Genomic DNA, 25,476 nt, shown 5'->3' on the forward strand with positions numbered 1-25,476 from the left:
TTATTGCTTCGTATGTATATGTATTTATATTTTTTCATATTCTCTTGGTGTATTCATATTGCTCCACGCTTTTGTTGTTCGATGCTTCGCTTTTTCGTTTTCAAACTGCTTGTTGGTTGGCCAACAACTGTGTGCATACATGAGATACAATTTCCATTGTCTCGTTTATACTCGTTTCTATATGTGTGTATGTGATCATCTCGCTTTTCGGTGGTGGTAGTGGTGGCGGCGACGATGGTTCGTTCGTTCGCAAATCATACACCAACTGATGCTGTTCTCTCTGCCGTGCTGTGAGATACAGCGAGAAAGCGTGTATGGAATTGTGTGCGTGTGTATACGTCTGTACCCTGTACGAGTCGAGAACGTGCTTTATCGAAGAGTATTCACGAAGTAGTCAAACGCAAAGGCAGTCAATCACCCAATCCACACATGTAATTTCTAGCATGATGCGAGTGTCATTCGGTTGTTGATCGCAAGTCGTTTAAGTGGTTCGACACACAATTTCTCGAATAGGAAACAAATATCATATCTTCAACGCATTTAGTTTGTATCGAACCCTTGGTGATAACGAACGGGTGTTCATTTTTTTTGTTGATCGAAATATAAAGAATTAGATCACATCTTACGTGAGCTAAAGAAATAGTTTTATTTTCTGCACATACAATCAACAAACATTTTGTGCATTTTTTAACGCAATATTTTTCAATTATAACAATTAATTTTTTTTTTGGGGGGAAAATTTTCCCATTAAAAGTGATTACAAAACATGACACTATCTTTTTTGTCACCATGTGAATAGTGAACAATATTTTTTTTAAATAAATGTTGTGACCAAATTTAAACAAAAAAAAAAAGTATATTTAAACAAGTGGTTACCAATTGACAATCAACTTTTCAATTGAAATTAAAAATATTACCAATTTTTGTAAAACGTGCGAGTTAATTTTGTGAGTTGATAAATGGAAACATTATTTCTGTCTCTATGCCTGACACGTGTATGGTCCAAAATTTGCGAATGAAAAAAATGAATTGAATGCAAATTTCACACAATTTTTTTGCAACTTATAGATTTTTTGTGTCTTTAAAGTGACTGATTTTACGGAACAATTAATTGATAAGAAAGGAAATTGAGAGAAACAAAAAAATAAAAGATAGAACAATCATCAAAATGGAAACCAAATTATCGGAAGCTGCAGGTAAATAGAAATTTAGTTATTTGCGATAATGATGAAAAAAGAAATCGTTTCGATAATTGTGTGTCTCTTGTGTGTATTCAGTATAACGAAGTGAATAAACAAAGTGGCCGGTGGCGAGCACAAGAGAGAGAGAAAAAAGAAGCGATTTTTTTCTTCATTCTCATTTATTTGATTTTCAATTTTTGCAGACAGACGCGATCTATTTGCATTACAATCTCTCATTCAAATTAATCAAGGTGATTTACTTATATTATTGGAAATCAAATCATCTGCAATTTTAATCATCGTTATAATCAAGATCAATCATTCACTGTACTGTTGTTCTTCTGTGTGTATTCGATGTACCTTGGCATTTGAAATGGAGTGTAAATCGAAGGCTAAGGTCACATACAGATGAGCATATATACAAACAAAACTTCGTTTTTTCTTATTTTTTAATTTGATTTCAAACAGAAAAGTTAGTAGGAAAAGGGGGCGGTTGTGCTTTGTTCTTGAACAAAGATTTTTGCACAAATAAAAGAACCTTCATTTCGTTCATTAACTTTTCTTTGTTGCTTTCCATTTGTTGTATTAACTATAGTTACAATTGCTTCCGATTTCATTCCACCTTGTGATGTGAATTCCGGTCGAAAGCCTTTCATTTAATTAGATCACACACATTTTCTATTGCGCTGTCAAGGAATTCAAATACCAGACGCAAAGGCGTTTGATTGTTGATATACCAACAGAATAAAAAATAAAATATTTATCGACAATGACATGACGACTCTTCGTTTTTTTTTTTGTTCATCAATTCTATTTTTTCTCTCTTCGTTAGTTTAATTTTATGTAAATTCAATGAAATTAAGGGAGATGCACAACTGAATGAGCAACTGTGTATGTCGACGCGTCAAACACGATGACTTATATCGTCTGCTACTTTAATTATGACAATTTTTTTCTCCATCCTGAACACAAAGAAAGAAGACGACGAATCTGTTTTCCTTTTTTTCCATTTCGATAATATACAAAAAAAGGTGTTTTCTGTTTACCTTTTAAAAAGAAGAATCAATATGAGTCAAATATACTCCGTTTGCAAGGTTCGAAGTTCAAATGTCTTTGTCTCTGGGATGGATAATAAAAAAGAATGTATTGCGTGTTTTGATTGCCTTTGAGAGAGAAAGAGAGAGTAAAGAGAATGAAGATTTGATGTCAATAGACATTTTGCGGTTGGTCAATTGGATTTTGGTCATTCGCAATACCTCATTAGACGATAAGAGATATGTGTGTGTCAACCGTGAACATTTCGAAATGTTTATATTCATTCGATGAGTGTTACATTTTATGACTGACGAGACACACATCACAATACAACTGAGACTAATGATCTGGTATTTGTTTGGGCCACATCTTTTCAAAATTCGAACACCCAAAATTCGTTCACCATGCACGTCTAAATCAACCACCAAATCGTAAAACGGATATCATTAACGTTGTTGATTCTTATTTCTCATTTTTATGTGAACTATTGAATTTATTCAGACTACTCATGTGTAGAACACAAGATAAACGATCCATAAAATGTGATGTACAAAGTGAACAATCCTATCAGCTACCTGAGTACTTATCAACTGTCTATTATATGAATTTGGTTATTTCATAATGTGAAACATATCTAAATGATGACCATCACATACATTTATCCATTCTGCACGCCTGCCATATAAAAAAAAAACCATAACCGAAACAAACCAGAATGCAAATATTGATACAAAACTATAGTAATAATAACGTTCTTCAAAGTAAATAGAAAATTGAAAGAAATGAGAAAAAAACGGTTTGCTGTGACAAATGCATTGGCGTTTGTGTGTATGTACAGCTATGGATTAGTTACGAATTTAATTTTCTTTTGGGTTTTCTTTTCTCATCGTATTTTGTCTGGTCAAATAGAAACATACACCAACTGCCTTTCAATTGATCAACGAAACTTTCAACAGGCGCAAACATCATGCATTTTATTCGTGTTCGGTTTCGTTTTCTTCTGTTTGATATCAATTTTGGTTCCGAATGTCATTCGGCATTTTACAAATAATTCGAAATGTAAGACCAAAAAAAGAGGAGGTGATGTGAAACGCAATTGCGTTTGAAAATTATTCATCAACGACTGGCTAGCCGATATTTTGTGTAAATGCGCGCGCAGTTTGATGATACAATTGAGTCAATATTTTTCCATCAAAATTAATATGATGACAACAATAAAATGGATGGAATGAAATGACAACGAAGAGGCGAAGACAAAACAATAAGAAATTACAAACACCTGAAATCGTTGCAATGCAACAGCTACTTCAAGAAAAACAAAAGTAGTTTCGATGTGCGCTCGGTTTATTTGTGTGTGACAGAAACAAAAGGACAAATTCAAGCGCGCAATTAAAGATACTATTTATCTAAAAGCATTTGGAATTTATCACCTTCTCTCAATATTTTTCTTGATCTTTCGATTGGCTTGTGGCTTTTTCGCTCGACTCTTTTTTTGGAAGGTAATGCGATTGCATTATAAAGTGAGGATGGCGCATTTAAAACAGATACGAAATTGATGAAATAAACAAATTGTGTGCGTAGAAAATTACCAATAATTTAACGCACGTAAGAGTTCGGAAGAAGAGGAATGGTGTGCGTATGAGCGTATTTTAGTTGTCACAAATCGGCTACAAATAAGTGGCGAATTCGATTTTGGGCCACATCTACTGAGATCAATGGCAACAAAAGCGGCAGAAACGTCAACGGTGGCGGGGGCATCATTTTAATTTGCACGCCGAAATTTTCCGTTCTCTTTTTAACTGAAAAACTAAAATACGAATATTTATTATATATTGTGTCAACGAACGATGATTATGTTTTATTTTTGCCAAGTGAATATATTTTCGAATCGCTCCATTTTTTTTCTCTTCTCACAAATCAATTGCAGTCGTATTTTTCTGATCAAAACAATAACAATATGTTCGTCACTTTTTGCATCTAGTTTTTTTTGTTTCGTTTTTACTTTACGCAAATTTGCATCGCACAAAATTAATCATCCGTTAAATATGGGATTCCTTCAATTTATTTACGTTGTTTTGGGATGAATCTTTTTTTGTTGGTTTTGGTTTGCTCTCGCCCGCTCATTATCTTTGTGTTTTTATCCTATATCGAACAACGGTTAATTTCGTTCATGGTTTTTCTGAGTTCAATAAATCCGTTCGTCGTAATCGCTTTGTGCATGTGTTTATATTTGCTCGGGCGCTCAGTGTCCTCCTTTTTTTCTCAGTTCATTGTTAACGACGTTCGAACGATTTGCGGACGTCAATTTAAAAGTGCATTGATGGTAATATCGAATGCAATTCATATTGAGTGCGCGCTCTCTCTCGCTTTCTGTTTGTGCGATAAGCAAATTGGCGTGCACAAACGCACATGCATTTTGTTTACAGGAATGTTTTTCGCCTGCATTTGTAAAAATTGTGCTGTTGACCTGCTCCGGAAATCATTGTGGAAATCACGTCAAAAGTGTCAACGACGTCGTTGTTGTCCTCATTTTTGTTATTGTTGTTGTTCGAAGCAAATTAACTCAATTATAGTGATTTGATTTGATTTTATTGCTCTTACATTTACCTTCGGGCCAATTTATGCATTGTATTCGCATTCGAAACACTTCGTTTTTCATTTGTGTTAACTAAATCGATATTAGATTCGTTCCGGTGTCGTAAGCAAACAGAAAACATATGATTCAATTCAACTTATGTCGACTTTTTCATTTCGTGCAATTGCAAAGGCAATCAAAATCATATTCAATATTTTCCCGAGAGTTTTCTCTTTCACTCTCTATATTTTGCCCACTTTACCCTAATACTGGTAATTGATTCAACGTATACTTTTTTTTCTCTGCTGAATGTTGCTGTTATTGTTTGATCTACTCACCCCAAATGACAAACAAAATTGAGCCATAATACAATCATGTTTTACATGTTTAATTTTATTTTCCGGCATCATCTGCAGCAACAGCAACTCTCTTCCTCTCTCTCTCTATCTCACCCCTCTTTGTCTAAAAAGAATGTATACACCAAAAATCACATTCTTTGCACCAACCGATTTCCGATAAAATAAATGTAAATATTTTTATGCGAAAGTGTGTACCAGCACGGTACACTCCGTACAGAAAAATACAGAAAAGGTGCCAACAAAAAAGAACTCTATGTACAACAACAACAATAACACAATTTTAGGGGTTCATGATTTGTAAACAATACTATGCTTAAACGTAAGCATTGCACAAAAATATAGTGTCGATGTGCGGTCTTGCCTATTGTATCTGTTGACATTGTTCGTCAATTTGTTCATCACAATATGAATTAGGATATATTTGACGTGATGCATCGACTTCTGCAACCAGTTGTTGAATGGGTGACGACGACGACGACGACGATAAACGTTGAACGGTGATTTTTCGGTGATTTTCATCCCCTGGCTGAATCAAAACAAAAAGTAAAACTTAAATTGGTTGGTTTAAGTGAGCGCACGACTGCAGTAAATATTATCTCTATAATCGTACGCTTTGTTCGGTCGATTCTATCTCTGGGTATATCGTGTTTCAAAGCAAAACCTCCTCAAATTACACGCAATTCATTAAAAATTTATTGAAGCGTTTAACCGATAATTTTCGATGCCAAAATAAAACATTTAACACCACTTATACGTATGTTGCAATTTAACCATATCTCATTCTATCAATTATTGGCGGTTGTTTTCTTTTTGGATGTAAAATCATTATTTGCTTATACCTCATTTCATATGCATTTTTATGTTAAATAAAAATTAAGAAAAAAAATCAAGCTTTTTTCTACATTTTTTTTTTCTTCTCGTTTGGATCGCGCACAGATCATCGCTCTTCATCACCAGTTGGATGCTATTCGCCAACAGCAAATCGTTTATTGCCATGGCCACCGTCGGCACCACAAAATATGACCACGAACAACAGTGCCGACGCTAATACGGCGCTCAGCAATGGCAATGCAAATTCCATGTCCATGGTGAATGGAAATCGAAAATTTCAACATCTTGGCCTGATATGCGTCGTTTGTGGTGACACCAGCTCAGGAAAACACTATGGCATTTTAGCATGCAACGGATGCTCAGGTTTCTTTAAACGCAGTGTACGACGGAAATTGATTTATCGGTGAGTTTTTTTCTTTCATCCATATATTCATTTTTATCAACTCACTTTTTTCAATATTAAAAAAAAAAATGTTTTCTTTTGAATTAAAAATGTTACATATTTCGATCAATTTTTATCATGAATGAATCAAAGTTTCAACGTTAAAAACTAAGAATAAAGCGGTTAGTGATATAAATCAAATGTGATTCAAAATGCAATTGCATAAAAGGTTTCAAATTACAACATTTGGTAATGTTTTCTACCAACGTATTCATATGTTTCCTTTTTTTTTAAAAAAATTGGCATTTCAATATATGCATATATGACTAGTAAAAATTGACGCCTAAATTGACTTGCATATAATATTTTATGCATTTAATTTATAAATCACACCATTTACATAAATGCAATTGGTCGCTATTGCATAACGAGACCCCTTTGTAACATATACATATTTAACTGGCTATAACTTTGACGGCGACCACGATTAAAATTCAACAAATTTTTATGATCAAACAATTATTTAAAGCCATTTAATCTCATGCATAAAGAAAATTCAATGCTATTTTATAACAAGTCAGATGTTATAATATTCAATGCTTCATTATTTGCTTCTCGTTGGTGTATATTTTTTTTCTTTCCTCGAAGCGTATTTTTATTCGGGCAAAGAGAAAAAAAAAAGAAAAATCCCGGTCGCAAAAATATTGACGGAGTTTTACCGTACGGATGATTGTTAAATGTCGTTTTGAAAAGTGAAACTATTATAACTGCTGTTGCTTCCCTTTTTGCTCATTCCATATGGATGCTTTTTTTTTCAACAGCACGCAGTGTATTATAATTCAGGGATGCGTAAGTCATTTATTGTTGAGTGGCATCAGATGGCATTAAATCGTACTTAGCCTTAAACATACTTTTAACCATGAATGATACCGGGAGATAGAGCGAGAAAGGAAGAGAGAGTGGTTAAAAATGTGATTGAAAAAAGCAAACGCCTTCTTTTTCCTCATTCAATTCCCGACGAATATGCATTCATTGAACGAAGAAAAAAAAAGAGAGGATATTTTGATGCAAGTCAAAACCGATAGAGCAGGTTTTGTAATCAAACCAGAGTTAAAAAAATACACGACCGTCTGTTAAAACTTGTTACATTCAAATGAAAGTTTATGCTACTTGCTGCCACAGTTCAAACATTTTAAATGGGATTATGCAGAGACAGTGAGAGGAGTTAGTGAGTATAAGTGTTCGCGCTTCAAAATCTGTGCATTTCATATACGACTGCTAAATGGATTTTAAAATGATTGTTCAGAGCTCAGAGGGCACACGATCGATTGCTAACGAAACTCTCAAAATGTTTACAAGATAATGATATTCAATTTATGAATTATATGGATATTTTGCACTGCTGCACCCGAACGTAATTCAAAAACATTCAAATTCGTGCAATGGAAGAGAAGAAGAAGCAATGCGGATTCTGGTGTATACACAAGTATTTTTTTTTCTTCTATTTTATTTGTTTGAGTTGAGTGTGGTTATACAGTTTATTGCACACGCTTACTTTTTGGCTCATGTGTGCACAAAGTCATGCGATTATATTAAATGGTAATTTATTATACGGTTTGGTTAACAGATGGGCATGCATCGTTGAGAATCGAATGTCGTCTCGTCGAATACTGCATACGAGTCCAATGATGTTCGTGTCTGATTTTGATACCTTTGCCAATTTATCTAATCTAGTGTCAGTGTGTGTGTGTGTGAGAGAGAGAGAGTATGTGTATGTGTCAAAATAGATCGTCATTGTTTTGTTTTCATTTCACTTTCAAAAGAGGTCATTTTAAATCAATCATCACATGTTTTATTCATTTTGAAACGATTTTTTTTAAACAATTATTTATCGATTCTATATTCAATGCTGTGATTCTGCCAAAAATCTATTCAATCAAAAGAGTGAAAGAAAAAAGTCATCGTTTTATTTGTAACAATAGCAAAACGAAGTGATTCCCCTTCGAGATACAAAAAAAAACACATTTGGCTGTAAATTTAATAAAAACAGAAGACACAAAATCACAACACAATTCAAATGCGAAGTACAAAAAAGCAGGTTCTCACTTGATGTGCTTCAATGCTTTTTTATTGTATTGTTTTGAGCAGCGTGAATTGATTAAATTACAATTAATTTGTCATTCATCAACGAGCTCGCGCAAAAACATAAAGAGATAGTCAAAGGCTGTATCATAATGATGAATTTGCTGTGGGTATGTGTGTGTGCTAAAAACCTACTAAAAGTTTATTTCATTTACGACCTCTGTTTCGATGTATCCTTCTCTAATTCTCTAATTTGCTCTCTCTCTCTCTCTCTCTCTCTCTCTCTCTCATTCTCTTTTTAACTTCAATAACCCAGTTGTTGCTCGGTTCCCTTTTTGTTCCTCTAGTCCATCTCTTAATTTCAACTTACAACGATGCGCATGCAACCGTAAAGGAATTAACTCAAACATACACATTTTTCGTTGGGTTGAAAACCAGGAGAGAAAAAAATATATCATGACATATGTGAATTTTGTGTGCGGTATGATTAAGTGTTCTTAAAATAAGTAATGAATGAATTAAAATGATGCGCTGACGACCCGAAGATTTGCCACCCAAAATGAAATGCTAAATAACCAAAAATTGAATGATAATACACACACATACACTCACGCAAAGGACAAGAGAACAAAGAAATTACCAGAAATATGGAGAGAAGAGTGAGTGAAATAGATTTTGGGCCATGCCATAGAGAAAGAACATCAACTAAGCGAAGTAGCAGCATCAGTAAAGAAGCAAAGAGCCCCGTAAATAAAATTTGATGTGATGTACGCACAAAAGTTCAACCTCCAAATAAGAAATTGTGACACATGCGCCTCACAGTTCAACTGCAAACACCAGTCACAGCTGGTGGAAAGAGAGACATACAGCATCAGCAAGCAGCTACACACATACACTTAATCAGAGTAGGGAATACACAAACGCACACACATTTATAAAATAATGGACAAATCCATTGAAAATCTATGTGTGCAAAGACTTTTTGATAATGGCGAATTGATTTGTATTGAAATCAAAGTTTGAATTAAGTTAATTCGGATCATCCTTTTATACATACACTGCACACACCACTTTACAAACTGTTTTTATTAACACGCACCGACACACAATAGCTTGTGTTCAATTTGGGTTTTATTTATGCGATGAAGTGACTTTCGAGCCGACAAAATAAAAATGATCAAAATACCATCATAGCCGGCACCAAGCTTAAGAACTAGAAGTCATTAATTTTACCTCTCGAATTTTGAATGAAGAAACAAAGACACACAAACTCAATCCAAATCGAAATTAATTCGATTTCACGAAACTGAATGTATGAACGATTTCGATGTTCATTACAATAACATAATTGACTCACTTTCAAGTATATTTCTACTTAAATCCCTAAACAAATGGTCAATAATTTTTCAAATGCCAAACGTGGAAACTGAGGCCACAAAATTTATCATTTGGCTTTCATTGTCATTTTTCATCGAAGCACGCGTACACAAAAACATGGCATTTATAAAGAGAATCGCATCAAAATCAAGAAAAGATGATCCGAAACTTGATCCGGAAACATTATTTTAAATCAATTTTTCTTGTTTTTTTTTTTTTGTTTACATCTCTCACACCTTGTCGTGTTCGTATCAATGTTCCTTTTTTGGGTCGTCGAAAAATTGTGATGATGGTGGATACAGCAAAAGCACAAGTGATAAAACATAATCAAGTGGAAATGAGCAGTGACCTGCATGCAAATGATAGAATTTCCTTCGTATAAACCGAACATATTTTGTTGTATGTGCCATCTTCATTCCTTTTTCCCGCTCTCTTTCAATCTCGGCACGTTGTTTTTTTTTTTGGTATCTCAATTGAGGGGAGAAACGCTGTCGAAAATAGTGAACAAACAAATATAATAGCATTGAACAATTTTCAGTCGTGCGTTCTTTAAATATTTGTGATACATATTCTTCGGTGGGTTATTGGATGCCATTTTTCAGTGATAAATTCGATTTTAAAGATGGCACAGCCCAATGAAGCCCACACACAACTTGAACATTTTGTACAAACAACAATTCTTTGTCTCCATACCAATGCCATTCAACGACATATTTTACAATTGCGTATAAACAAGAATTAAACAATGGCAACGACTCAAAAAATAATAAATCGTATTATGATCATGCGAATTTATGACTGTGTGATTTTGATGCGAAAAATACTTTGCTTTAAACAAAATGAAGTCAATTTTTTGCCAACGTGTGTATAGTATGTAGCACATTTCCATCAAATGGTGCACTTGTCCCTTCTGCATTCGATGTGAGCTCAAAAGAAGTGATGAGAAATAAAAAAAAACAGCCAGAACGAAAGACATTTATTCAATGTCTAATGTGTATTTGGGAAAAATGGCGCGCGTGCATGCAATGAAATCGTGTGGGTGCTATAAAGTTAACTTGTCTTTTCCCATACGACTATTTTTTCTGTATGTGTGTGTATGCTCCCGGAAGTCGGAAAAATATTGTATGTGTGTAGGTAAAACATAAACATAAATTCGAACTGTATGGCACTGGAGGCTCAAGTCACTGTCATATTTGGCAACGATACACACATCGGATGAATGAAAATATATATTGCTTTTGTGATTCGACTCTTTCAATCCGCAATCTCTGCGGTCTGCTTTTGCTGTGGTTTTAACGTTTGCGTGCATCTTTCGGTGGACACATTTGGCCAAATAGATCCCACTTAAGTCGTTATTTGTCTCTTGGGATTCGCTAAATGATATCACTTCGCTGATGCCTACTCATACTCTCATTCTATCGCAAACAAACCGTCAAAAACTTTCTGCACATAGCCAGCCTTCTCATAAGATATTGTTAATTTTATTATAGAGATACATTGAGCCGATTTTTTGTGCTATACAGATATTTTTTCTTTTAATTTTTTTTATGCGTGGCGCCCATAAATGGAATTATGGATGAGAAAATCGTGCATTCGCCTATGTCCTTTGTTTGTCAGTGCAGAGCTATTGAACAGAAAATCGAATTCAATAAATGAATTCACCGAATATCATGACATTTCGATGTATCAAGGTTGTGAGCTTCAATGTTATCCAGAGTAAAACTTCGATTGTCATAAATTCGTTGACCGTAGCATCAGCCGCTGTAGCGGAAAAAATCAATATTTGAAGATTGTAATTCTGATCCCTTTTGTATAAAATATCAAATAATGTCGTTCGCTTTGTGATTGTACCCATTGCTATATGGTGAGATTAAATTTATTGACAAATAGATGATCCCATCGATGGGCATTTTCAATTGATGTGTACGATCAATTCTTTTATCGATTTATGTTATTTCAATTAAAATCAAGAGATAGTTCGAGAGAAAAAGGAGGCGAAAAATAATACAAAGAAAATCGAAATGGGCACCGGTTGGTGTATTTCGTTGATTCTTCTGTGGTATTTGTTAAAAAATAAAATTCAATTCGAAGCAATTTCTTTTGGAATCCAAATACCAGCCGATTAGATCAATTTTATTTATGGGAAACGTTTCAAAGAAAGATTTGTAATAACTTGCAGACGATTATACTTATGATTTCGTTTATCGCTATGTGTATTAGTGTTGAAATTAAAACATGAATGGTACTTGGTCGTCGTCGTCGTCGAAAAATGCGAATAATATTTTCTGGTGATTTATTAAAACTTGGTCTAATGTTTTTATTCAACAAGAATTAATAACAAATTGAATACAAAAACGTAAAAGTAAAACTGACCGAAAACGAGATATATCTCGAAATGAAAGTGATATAAAGAAGTATGGCGACGTCATTTCCAATCAATGAAAGATGAATACAAAAAAAAACACGAATTTGATTGATTCGCATTATCCTTTATCCCAACAAAATCAAATTCAGCATTTCTGATGAGAAACTTTTCGTATGCCATCACAACCAACATCGCATTTATGCACCACTGGATTTTCCTTCCATTTCCTTCGAATGGAAAATCGCCAAAGTTTTCCTACTCCATTTCGTTCCAATCAAAATGCAAATTTAACGCTGACGCCTTTTTCAAATTGATTGAAGACTTGAATCGCTTGTAGACAGAGAGTTTTTGTTTGTCAATTTCATCATTTTATGTCATGTTTTGCAATTGATTTTATTCTTATTTGCTTTTGTTGCTTTCGATTTTCGCTGATGAAAATTCGTTTTTTTACATCTTACAGGTGTCAAGCTGGAACTGGCCGATGTATAGTGGACAAAGCACATCGAAACCAATGTCAAGCATGCCGATTAAAAAAATGTCTGCAAATGGGCATGAACAAAGACGGTAAACAGATTTTATTATTATTATTATTTTCTTCATTCAAAAATTGTCGATGATGAAAAATGAATTAAAATGTATTGCAATATTTGAAAAATGAAATGAAAAGTCGTTCTTTTATTGAATTAAGAAGAAAGAAAAAGTTTAAAATTGAATTAGGGCCGTAAAAAAGAAACGATGCCATGTAAATAGAGATGATGAAAAAAATGTATAGTGTTATTTTCCAAGAAATTTTGTTGTTTATACTTTCACAGCACCCGTAATAAGTGAGCATTTTGTTTGCCAACAGTAAAATAAATAGTAAATACAAATTAAAATGAATAAGTTGTTAAACGTAAATGTTGTTTTCATAATCGACTTCATATTTAAATTGAATGAGCCTCAATTAAGTTAACATTTAAAATAACGAAAGCAAAACACTTGATAAAATTGTTTTCGAGCGCCATTTTTTCAAACATTTGGAAAAAAAAATGGCAAAAAGACGAAATATACTTTCCAATGATCGCACATTAATATGATGACATATCGACATATGGCTTTGAAATAAATTATATATTTATCACATTTTTAATATTTACGCAATCTCATTTTTCACTTTGTGAAAATGTCGGATTTCATTTTTTCACTTTCAAACGATTAAAATTACAAGATGTGCTCAAAGATAATCAATATATTGGTGTCTTTCATGTTGTTTGTTAGTATTGAATATTTGTTGATTACAAACGAATAGAAATGACGGGAAAAAAAGCATCGAATTAGGAACAAAATTTAAAAAATTGAGAGCAAAAATAAATCGAATGAACACTGAATACACAAACATAAAATGAAAAAGCATTTGCTGTTCATGCTGTGTAAAATTTCAGCGCTAGCGAAAGAAATGAAGTGAACCCCAAAAGAGATTTAAATGTAAGAAGTTGCTATTTCATTGGTTTGAAGTTTACGCTAGAAAAATTTATACACTTCAATGATTTTTTTCCACAGACAAAATTAATGATTACATTGTAATCATAGTGAAACGATGTGAATAATTCATCTTCTTTTGTTTTTAAACCAACTCCCGCCTCCAAATTCGAAATGAACAATTTTCATACATTTCCATTTGCTGCTTATGCGTGACTTTCTTCTACCAATGAAAAAAAAAAAACACGAAGCATTCAATCACTGTGCGCGACTTTCAATTGATCAGGCCTACATTCCTTGTTCACTTCGTATTAATCACGCATGATAAACGTTAAGTTGGTTTTGGTTCAGTTATTTCCGAGTTATGATGTGCATATATAAAATGTAGCAAGTGACGTGGTTAAATAAGAACCATAGCATTTGGTGGAAATGCTATGCAAAAAAACCTTCAAACCAGAAAAAAAATATGTCAATATTGATTCGCATTTCAAGATCTGACATTGCATCAGGAATTGCAGAGAAAGTAAACAGTTGCGTTTTTCAACAGCCGCGAAAATACGCGATTTTGCTTATTTGTTTTTCATTCTCTGTCTTGTGCTCTTTTCTCATTTCATTTTAATTATGAGATAATACATGATTCATGAGTGCTGAAAATCGAAAATTAACTGAAGTAAAAGAAGAAGAAAAATGCGATTGTCGTTACACCGACGGCTTTTTGTGCATTTCCCCATCGATACATTCGCACTAAATTCAATTTGGCAATTTAGATTCATCGGGCGACATAACGATTTTTTCTATCAATTATGAAAAAACAAAAACCAACCCACCCCCGGAGGTGGCATTGCTCTTGCTCGTTATGTGGTTTTGGTGCTTTAATACTGGTTTCTCTTGCTGTTGAAATATTGTTAATTTTGTGTGTGTGGTTCACATTCTGAATAAGAGTGTGCTGAGAGAGTTGAACACACGTCTTAATCATCGTGTCGAACGATATGAATTCATAACTAAGATGCAATCATAGTGTTAACATATTGTTACATTTCATAACAAGTTTTGAATCGAATAAAAAAATACACAGTTTTCACATTCGAAAGTGTGTGACGTGTGAATATATTGAAATCGAAAAACAACAGGCGTTCTTCGGAGCATACGTTTCTTGTTTTCCCATGTTTCATTTTAACCGAACCGAAATTTAATAGACTAACAAACACCTCATCTCCGTATCCTCCTCCTTTTCGACACAATTTGGCTTTGTGCTCTTGCTGTGCAGCGCAAACACAACAATATACATTAGAAAAAAAGGGTTTCAACTGATCTAATGCCATTTTGAAATGTGAAGATTTGTTATACACACTTTCATCTACAAATGACATTGTTCAAAGTGTCAAAGCGTATTACTTTTAGTTGCATCCATAAATGATGTAAAACGTAACAAAATAAGACAATACTACCATCAAGACGCACAGCATCATGTAAAATAATGATGGAGCAGAAGTGAGATAGAGAGAGAAATAAAAATGGCTCAAAGCGCAAATATGATCAACAACATAGCTAACAAATATGGCACGTGTCTTTGTAATGTTAATTATGTAATCTTTTTTTGTAACATAACTTACAATATTACACGTAAAAGCATGAATATTAAATGATTTTCAGTTCAACACAAAGTGCCAAGTGTCTAGTGTGTGTATGTTCAAAATTTGAGAATACCACAAAAATAATTTGAATAATACATATAAGTGATTTTAAATGGAGAAAGACGGTTTCTACTTTGAAAATCTATCACTGACTCTTTCGAGTTAATTACTTCCTCCGATGTTCCTTCGTGTGAGTGTTTTTTTTTCTAGTACCAAAGTCAAAGGATTCAGATAATTTCTTTGAAATGATCGACAACAAATGAAGCGAATTTCTCAACCTGGATTGCTCATTTACTTATAGTATCGCATTGGGATTTCAATCAAAATAATTGAAATGTTTGCAATCACTTTGAAAAATTGACCAAGTAGCAACATTGAAAAAAAAAACAACAACACCCTTTTTGGAACTAGAAAAACGGAGCTTCAGTAACAATTCCATTGATGAGATGTACCGAATTCCCATCGGGATTGCTTAGACATAAAACATATTTGCATTGGCAATAAAATGACATTTTTTTGTGCAAAATTAAATCGGATCGACATTTGCATAAATAGAAATTTGCACAGAAAATCACGATTGGCCATTCGTCATGAATAGACACGGTGTATTATTCAACGGTGTACAGTCGAATGACTTAAAGTAATTTGGTGAATATACTTGCACATTGTGAGTCACATTTGAAAAAAAAAAAAAACAAATCTAATCCGTTAACGAATGAATGAGTGCATCAATGCAGGGTATTTGTATTATTTTGTTGATGGGTGTTCACACATCGAGTAAATCCTTTCGTTAAGAACATGAAATGATCATTAACCCGAACAAAAAATCACACACGCATCCATGAGGTAAATGGATATGAAAAGTGTCCGAATAGTTTTCAACCGAATAACAAAATCAAAATTGGAATTTATTCAAATGATCATTTCGGTGAGTTCGAGCGTACGCACTCGAAATGCAATTGTTAAATTGTGTGAATTTGCATAAAATCGTCGAATCATTAGTGTGTAACGTGTTCCTATGGTTCGCGCCTCCGTCGGTTTGTTTATATACCTTTTTCTTCCCCGTTAAAATCAGAGCAATACGTTTAGCGCATTAAATTGCGGTGTGATGGTGTGGCGTGTGCCAGCTTGATTTCCACAGTTTCTCTCATTTACAAACACCATCATGACGTACTTAGCGTCTGATGAGTGTTGTTTCTTTTTTTTCATTTTCTTCTCTGTCTCTCGATGTGTTATTCTCTTCTTTTTTTTTCTTCTTTACATTGTGTCGATATGCGCTCTGCCACGGTTTGCTCATTTTTCGATCCATTTGACAAATTTCGTGTACTTGGATACACACATGCTACTCTCGCGTATCCATCTTTTTTTTGTTAATTGCGTCGATTCCCAAGCCCGTCCAAATACAAGATCCAAAACAGAAATAAGGACCAAAAACAAAAATGCGCAACAACCGAAATATGAAATATCAATAGAACACCATTCTGCCACAAAAATGGTCAGGTTGACAATACGCGAGCGAATGATGAAAATAATAATAACCAAAAAAAAAAAAAACAGAAATGAATGAAATGATATAAAAATAGGAGCAGCCAAAAAACACACGTGCAGTGCAAGTGGAAAATACGTCAAAGAACGTCCAAAATTACACAGCGGAATTACGAAGAAGAAGAGTGAAGTGTGTGAAATATATAGAAAAAAAATGCCAAAATTTTTATTTTATAATTGCAGCATTTTGTATGCGTACTCATTTCTTTTTTTGGCTCTCCGTCGAAACAATCGAGAAAGGTCTGCATGTATGCATATTAGGCTAGAATAAACCGGTATCTATGTTTTTTTTTACAAAGGAGTTGTTGTCTTGTTTGTTTGGTGGTCGGTCGGTCGGTTCCCCGTCGCTGTATTGCCTTCATACCAAAAATGTTTGGTGTGCATTATGCCGTTTTTGGTTGGGTAGCGCGTGTTCATGCTCGCGCTCGCTTACTTTGGCATGCTGCGAAAAAGTTAAATATGCGGATAACCCTTAAGTTAGCTGTCACGTGTTCATGTGTATGTGCTTTTTTCTCACTTTATTCTTCTTTTTATCAATCTTTCTCTGTCTGTCTATTTCGCTGTTTGTGTTTATGTTGAATTTTTCTATCGCACTCAACGACCATAAACCACTCTGTGTGTATATAAAACATAAATAAACGGCTCATCACATCGTATTTTCAATAATGGTTCAATTTATCAGTTGAAATTAACAGGAAAAAAATGCAAATCAACCAAAATATGTTGATTGGCCACACCGTCACACAAAGGCGCACGTATTGCACGAAAATGCAAGCCGAAAAGAAACAACCGAATGAAGTGAAAAACGGTTGAAACTTAATTAAGCGGAATGTATGCGCTCGTAATGATTGTGATACTAATGTATTATACAAAATTGGTGACGAGTGTGCACACTTACACTCTCCATCTCATAAACCAAAAGCAATTTACATACAAATAATGGACCAACTAATATCAAAACCATACACATCAGATAGAAAAGCAAAAACAAAAATAAAATGCAATTGAAAATTTGAATAACAATAATTTTGCATAAATTAAAATCGATGTGCTTATTTATGTATAATCACTGTCCGCTGATAATTCGTTTTTCTCTCTATCTATGGTTTTGGCTAATTGATGTGGTACATGCACACAGCGGTAAAATGAGTAAAACGAATATAAAGAGCGTGAATTAGCAATGGAATAGGAATGGCTCATTCAATTGATGCTCGTTCATAAAATACATTATTATTTCGTATTCATTGTTTGCATATATTTATGATTGATTATAATATGTGGACAATTTAGTAACGAAATAATGAGCACTGTTTTAACCCTTGCACAATTCCAGAGAACAGAAAAAATGTTGACCAAATTTTGTTTGGATTATTTTGCGAAAATATATTATTTCACTTCATTCTAACATTTATTTATTGATTTATCAACTTATTTATGCCAAACTAACATCCTTTTCTTTCTGTTTTCTTATCAGCTGTCCAAAATGAACGTCAGGTAATTATCAACACTAGTTAAAATAACAACACTAGAGGCCTTTATCTTCTAATATTTCATAACTGTAAATGAAAAAGATCAATGCCCCTAGTCAATAATCTGACTTTATCTACCGATATATTCAACTAATTTACGCTATTTTCTCTGTTTTTATTTCAGCCACGCAACACAGGTAAATTGACTGGAATTAAATGATTAATTTGGTGTACTCACGATTTCTTTCTGCTTGCAACAAATTCAATTTCGATTCTGAAAGAAATGTCGGCATTTTTCAAACGAAATATTTCAAACATACAACAAAATGCAATGAATTTGCCAGTTTTTCATTTTCAAAATAGTAATGTTCTAACATTTGTTGTAGCAACCATTCGACCGGAAGCTTTTCGCGACATGGACCAAAGCAGGGCTTTGCGTGAGGCAGCTGTTGCCGTCGGTGTTTTTGCGTAAGTCTTGATTATATTTCACTAGGAGAAATAATGATCTAGTGGCGAATGGACAAAGTTATTGAAGGTGTAACAATTCGCACTAAGTTATCAAGCGACTATTTTAAGGTTTTATCTTCATACCGAATTCTTTGCGATTTGTTGCAAATTCGTGAATTTTTTTCACTTTCAAATAATTTAACATAAAAGTCGAAAAATATCGCATAAATCGCTACGTTTTGATCGAGATCCGTTCCCCTAGATAGATTAAATGTTTCCGTTTTTTGTCATGTTCGTCGTTGATCGTGCATGAGTTCCATTTATTTATTAATATTTTAATGTAGAAAAACTTATTTTTTCATGACATTAGGCCGCCTATGTTGCTATCTCCATCACGATATGGACCCGGTCTTTTGACGCCACAAAGTAAGTTTTTTTAAAATATATTTTGCGTGCACTACTGCATCTTTATTCCACACTTTGAAATTTTACTCATTCATGCATGAAGTGTACAGTATATAAAATGCTTTACTTTCTTTTTTGTATATTTGCTTAAATCATCACGCATTTAATTCTTGGCCAATTTTTTTTGGTTATTTCACATTTTTTTGTGCGTCATTGTATTTGTTCTGGAGCAATTTAGCTTTTTTGTTCCGTGAATTTTATCGTTTCAAACGAAATAATTTGAATCATCACTTTCAATGAAATCCTTAGTCCGCACAATTTGAGTCATGGATTGCATCAGAGTAGAAGCAGATGTTTTTAACTTTACGAGAAAAAAAATTGTTTAGTTACGTTTTCATTATGTGAATTCTTTTGGCCTTTGTTGTATCTATATCGCATTGAATGATGTTTGATCACTCTTCGATCAACTCGCTTCAAAACTCGTGCAAAATTTAAAATTAAATTACACCCAGTTACAGTTTCTATGCGAGAACAGAGTAAATAGCTAACATTCCAAAGACATGTCTTGTTTTCGTATTTTATTTCACTTCTAATTTAACTTTATTGTTTGCATTTCTTTTTTAAATATATGCTTTTGAATGAATGTTTTTTTAAAAATGTTATCCTCATTCAGAAATTAATCTCGGATTACCGTTGAATTGAAAATATTTTAGAATACATCAAAAATCATTAATTTTCATGTTTTTTTCCCTTTAAATTCGGTTAAGCAATTGCTTCTTTACCGCCAAGTTTACATCATAGCCACTTGGCAATGCACCATCATCACCATCACAATGCATTGATTCCAAATGGTTTGGCCATGTCGTCCAATTTAAACAACAATTCCATTCAGACAAATAACAACAATATCACAAATAAACTAACCAATAATCATCAATCGACTAACTCAACCAAAAATAACAATAACAACAACAGCAATAGTAACGACACCGAAAATCATCGTCATCACACTGAAAATAAAACGGGTCGCCTATCATCAAACAATTCATCGAGCAATTCGCCAAATCATTTATCAAGTCGACCAATAACACCAGGTATTTCTTTCATCCATAATCGCATGTTTGGTTTTGTTATCATTAAACGTAAATAACCCAAAGTCGAACATCTTATATGTGCAGGATGTATATAAGAATGAGAAAAGTCCAATTTCCTTTGACAAATCCATTTGATTTCAAAATGTATCGTTCGAAACGGTTTCAATTGAAAGATTTAAATCGAAGGTGGCGATTTCTTATTTCTTCAACACATTGCTTGTTTACATTCAAATTCTCGTCCAACGAAAAATGGATGAGAAGAAAAAACCTTTTAAATATCTTAAGTCTAGGAAATCTCATTTCGCATTCAGTATTTTCATTTGCACCGCATTCAAAAATAAATGCAATTTTAATGTCAAAGGATTTTCATATTTGAAATTTCAACATTGAGAAGAGACAATTTTAATTTTCCTCCATCTAAAAGAATGAATTTTCATCAAAATATATTTACATCGTTTTCCATTTATTTTTATTTAACGTGTGTGTGTGTCATTTTAGTGACGAGCCATGAGAATTCGGGCAATGCAAGAGGGAGTCTGTCTTCAGTTGGCTCTGATAGCCCAAATCCGTGCAATGATAACGATGGTAAGTATATTCTGTGTGATTTTCTTTTTTTTTTTGTGGTAACGTGAATACACTGCCTGTCATTTGTAATAAAAATTTGTTTGTACAATCTCTTATGTTTCCATCTCCTAAATACCATCGAAAGAAAAAAAGTCAACTCATGATTCCAACTCTCGCGCACTTTAAGCATTTATTTAAATCTCATTCTCTTTTTTTTGTCATTTTTTCATGCACCGTACCATAGAAAGTGAAAAAAAAAAAACGTCGCACAAATGAAATCTGAAAAGACAAACTACTTTAAATGCAAATTTTTTTCTGCTACCATCGCAATCTTGAGCTCAATGTTTGTTTTGTCGCTCTCATTCGAGCTACTTTTTTTCTTCATGTGATTCCTTTCCGACTCGAATCATGAGTTCTGGTGTCAGTACAAAAAAAAACCACTCTGAATGAAAGAAAAAATGACGAAAAATATAAAAAAAATACAATCAAAGAAAAAGCATTAAATAGGATTTTAAATCAAACATGTATCATTTGGTTATCTTTTTTTACGCAATTGTGGTTGGTGTTTTCATTTATTTTCATTTTTTTTTCGCTTCAATTTCAAATTTACATAATGCACACTCGCATTACGTATGCTTTGACTGTGGTGAAAGGGCATTTTCGTTGAAAATCTGCATTGAATCAACGGCACGACATTTTGCTATTGATTTAATGTAATCAGTCTCGTCGAAGACGACGATAGATATGTTCCCCGTTGTGACAAATGCGCATAAAAGAAAATCTAAACACACAAGTAGACAATAGAAAAGATTTTCATTCGAATAATAACATAAAACGGCGTATATTGATTACGTAATAAAATATGACAAATCGAAATGTTATTCAATTTATTCAGATTAGTTTCGATTATGTGTACAGTTAGTTGCCTATGTCCGTTTTGAGCGCATGAAAACAATACGCAGAAAAAAGAAAAACATAATTTATATGAATAAATTTGCCATAAAATCAGCGATGACACACATGCACATGCCATCACATAGAGAAAACCAATTTCAATTGAGTCATTTGATAAGAAGATTCGTTATTTATTGTGTATGCGTCCTTTTTTATTATTATTTCAGACGATTCCATCGATGTCACAAATGACGAAGAACCTGAACAGGAACAAGAAACAGATCATCAAAACACACCAATGCTACCAATGCCAAATTTTATGCCTCCCACATCACTGTACAATCATACACAAGAAACTGTGTATGAAACAAGTGCACGTTTGCTATTTATGGCTGTTAAATGGGCTAAAAATTTACCAAGCTTTGCCGAGCTTGCTTTTCGAGATCAGGTAAAATACTTTTTCTTTATAACTAAAACACGATTATTATTTCCTATTTTAATTTTGGATTTGAATTTTTTTTAAACGAACGATTGATTTATTTCCAGGTAATTTTATTGGAAGAGTCATGGGCTGAATTATTCCTTCTAAATGCGATTCAATGGTGTATGCCATTAGATCCATCAAATTGTCCACTGTTCTCGGTATCCGAACATTGCAATAATATAAACGGTAATACGAACAATCTGAGCAAACAGGAGCTTGCATTGGACATTCGTGTGCTACATGATACACTGTGTCGATTTAAATCGATTTTAGTTGATCCGGCTGAATTTGCATGCTTGAAAGCAATCGTTCTATTTCGATCGGAAACACGTGGCCTAAAAGATCCAGCGCCAATTGAAAATTTACAAGATCAAGCACAGGTAACTATAAAACACATAAATTTTAATATCACAAATTTAGATGGACAATTTCGTTCTTATATTATTACTGTTATTATGATAATCGTTTAAAAATAAAAACTGTAATTTTTCCCCTCATTAGGTTATGCTAGGCGAACATTGTCGACGTCAATTCCCAGCACCGAATGCACGATTTGGTCGTTTGTTATTGATGCTACCGCTGCTTAGAATTGTCAATTCACATCGTATCGAATCGATTTATTTTCAACGAACCATTGGCAATACGCCAATGGAAAAGGTGCTTTGTGATATGTACAAAAATTAAAGTGCACACCAAAACAACTGTACAATTGTTCAGTATTTTTGTGCTAGAAAATGTCAAGCCATGATTCAAATGTTTAAGTAAATATGTATATGTAATTTTTAACAATTTTCAATTGCACAATACACACACACACAAATGAAAAAAACAACAACAAAGAAATAACATTCGAAATGACCAAAGCGTAGATTGCCGCTTTGAGGCTGAGTTTTTTTTAGAGAGTAAGAAGGATATTTAGGAGGTTTGTTTTTAAAATTGACATAAATCACATATTTTATTTTATTTTAATCGTGAAAATTATTTTATTTGGTAGAAAAATCTCTGGCATTTATAATTTAAAAAAGTTTTCTGGCATATAGTTACCATGGCCCCTTTTTTACATAGGCCAATTATCCAATCCGTTTTTGGTCAATTTTATGATCATACCAGATTCTATAATCTTTTATAAATGGGTTAAAAAAAGAATTTCTGGTACATTTAAAGACATGGTAAACCAGTGGAAGTCCTGAACTCTTCATTTCTATACAAAAAAATGACACTTTAATTAACCAACAGTGTTTTTTTTAGATACGGCTTTTGTACCTAGATAGATATAGATAATTTACGGAAAATATTTAACCGAAATTCGAATGAAACATAGATATGAAAATATTCGTGAACGTTTGATTTCGTCGAAAATGAAAGAGAATGAAAAAATTAATGAAAGATAAAAAAATATAAATATTTGTTTTTGCTTGTATCGACGAAATTTTTTATTGAACGTCGGCTTCAGATTTGGCACCAGTCTCGAGACCAACCATGCTATTGTCTTCAGATTGTTCGATGACTGGAATTTGCTTTGAGCGAATTGTCATTGCATCGGCTTGAATTTAAAAAAAACAACGTCTATAAACGTCAAAAATATTTCAGAAAAATATGAATAAATATTTACCTGCAAATGATGCCTCTAGTTGACCAAAAGTGACATTTTATACGCCGTCGGCATTTTTGAGATATTTTTCTTAAAATGTCTCTTGGTGCCAACTTAATGACCATGAATGCCGTGATTGATGATTGTTTGCTTCCAAATATTGCCGGTAATCATCCGGAGCCATTTCAGTTCCAATAAAAAACCAAAATTTGCAAAGCAGCGACCCTTGATTTTAAAGCAAATTATTTAAGGTTGGTTGGCCAAGATTCGTGCGATCTGATGTCCCTGAAATATTTTTTGTGCAACAAATTGAAGTCATTGGACTATGTGGATAAGCTAACAACGATTAAACGCCTCTTGGTCCAATATCGGCCAATATTTATCACGTTATTCTCGAGTTATTGCCAACAATGTCCGAAAAAGTGACCAAAAATGAACTGACCTATGTAAAAAGTGTCCATGGTGACTGAATGCCAGAAATCTTTTTTAAATCATAAATGCCAGAGATTTTTCTTCCAAATGAAGAAATTTTAACGATTAAAATAAAATAAAATATGTGAATTATGTCAATTTTAAAAACAAACCTCTTAAAAAAATCCTTCATAATTACAAGTGATTCTTTCTTGCACAATGGAATAATTTTAAATTAAAGAAAGCATCCGAATAAGCATTTAGATAGTTTTATAAAATCGATTGGCCGGACGTGAGTTCGCGTGAAAATCGGAGAACAAGACAGATTCATTCATAAGAATGTTTAGAATAATATATTGAGATAAAGAATTAAATAAATATAAATTCAAATTAGATGATCACCATTATCATCCGCCTGAATCCAAGCAACTTTCCTTTAGAAATTAAATCCACTTTGTAAATAAGTAAACAATTAAGTGATGTTTGTTTGTAATGTATTATGTTCAAATATTTTTCTTTTCATTTTGTAATTGAATTAGGATATTTGTAATTTTAACAGTTTAGCTTAACATCATCATCATTCGAATGAATAGATTTTTATTTCAACTAACAGCCAACACATTGACAAATCTTTAGAGAATAATAGCAGTACGGGAAGTTACCACTTACACAAGATGGAATGAAAAATATCGAATTTCCTAGTTAAGCCTTTCGTTAAATTTGATCAAACATCTATTTTCAACAAATACAAAATAATTTTGATTTTATTTCACTTAAAAACCGAATTAATTTGAAAACTTTCGAGATAAAATAATCCAATATTGGAGTCAATTGCATAAAAAATGACTTTTTATCTCATATTCATACGCAAAATAATACTATTCTAATTATAAAATGTAGCATTAAGTTTTCATTGCGTGGAATAGCTAATGATTTAATCGTTATTCACACGATTTATAACTAAATACAAAGAAAATGATTTAAAGGATTAATAATGTAATTCAATTTGTGTAATCTATGACAAAAGTTTGCCTAAATATATAGTAAAATATTAATAAAAATGAATCATTGTTTCTTTTAAAATGACCATCAAAATGCCAATGGCATCTTATGAATAGGTAAATAAAGATATCGTAAGTAAAAGGTTCGTGATTTTGTGCATATATTTGGGGCATATACTTTTGGTATTCACAGATGGAAAAATCAAAAATAACCAGAGTAGAATTTTGCAGAATTTTTTTTGACATTTCTTTTTATGTAAATGTGTGCGCCGCAACTCTGGTTGACATTTCT

At 33.0% G+C, this 25,476-nt stretch overlaps 1 protein-coding gene across 6 annotated transcripts; it reads left to right on the forward strand.

Annotated features, from left to right (window-relative positions):
• The first annotated feature begins 396 nt into the window (after positions 1–396).
• LOC116349829 (photoreceptor-specific nuclear receptor-like) lies at positions 397–25,244 on the forward strand. Of its 6 annotated transcripts, none has more exons than XM_031781432.1 (14): positions 397–995; positions 1,069–1,196; positions 1,385–1,432; positions 6,087–6,384; positions 12,648–12,751; positions 18,299–18,318; positions 18,478–18,490; positions 18,680–18,761; positions 19,111–19,166; positions 19,913–20,239; positions 20,738–20,824; positions 21,925–22,145; positions 22,244–22,561; positions 22,683–25,244. In XM_031781432.1, exons 2-14 carry the CDS (start codon positions 1,169–1,171, stop codon positions 22,863–22,865), a joined length of 1,785 nt encoding a protein of 594 aa, XP_031637292.1. In that variant the 5' UTR covers positions 397–995; positions 1,069–1,168; the 3' UTR covers positions 22,866–25,244. The 6 variants fall into 6 exon arrangements, with proteins under 6 accessions (XP_031637292.1, XP_031637294.1, XP_031637295.1 ...); XM_031781434.1 differs by having other exon boundaries at positions 397–947; XM_031781435.1 differs by having other exon boundaries at positions 397–947; positions 1,088–1,196.
• Positions 25,245–25,476: the final 232 nt, after the last annotated feature.

This window comes from Contarinia nasturtii, unplaced genomic scaffold (genome assembly GCF_009176525.2).
Source record: "Contarinia nasturtii isolate CC-2019 unplaced genomic scaffold, AAFC_CNas_1.1 Cnas_scaffold_3174, whole genome shotgun sequence".
Classification (NCBI taxonomy): domain Eukaryota; kingdom Metazoa; phylum Arthropoda; class Insecta; order Diptera; family Cecidomyiidae; genus Contarinia; species Contarinia nasturtii.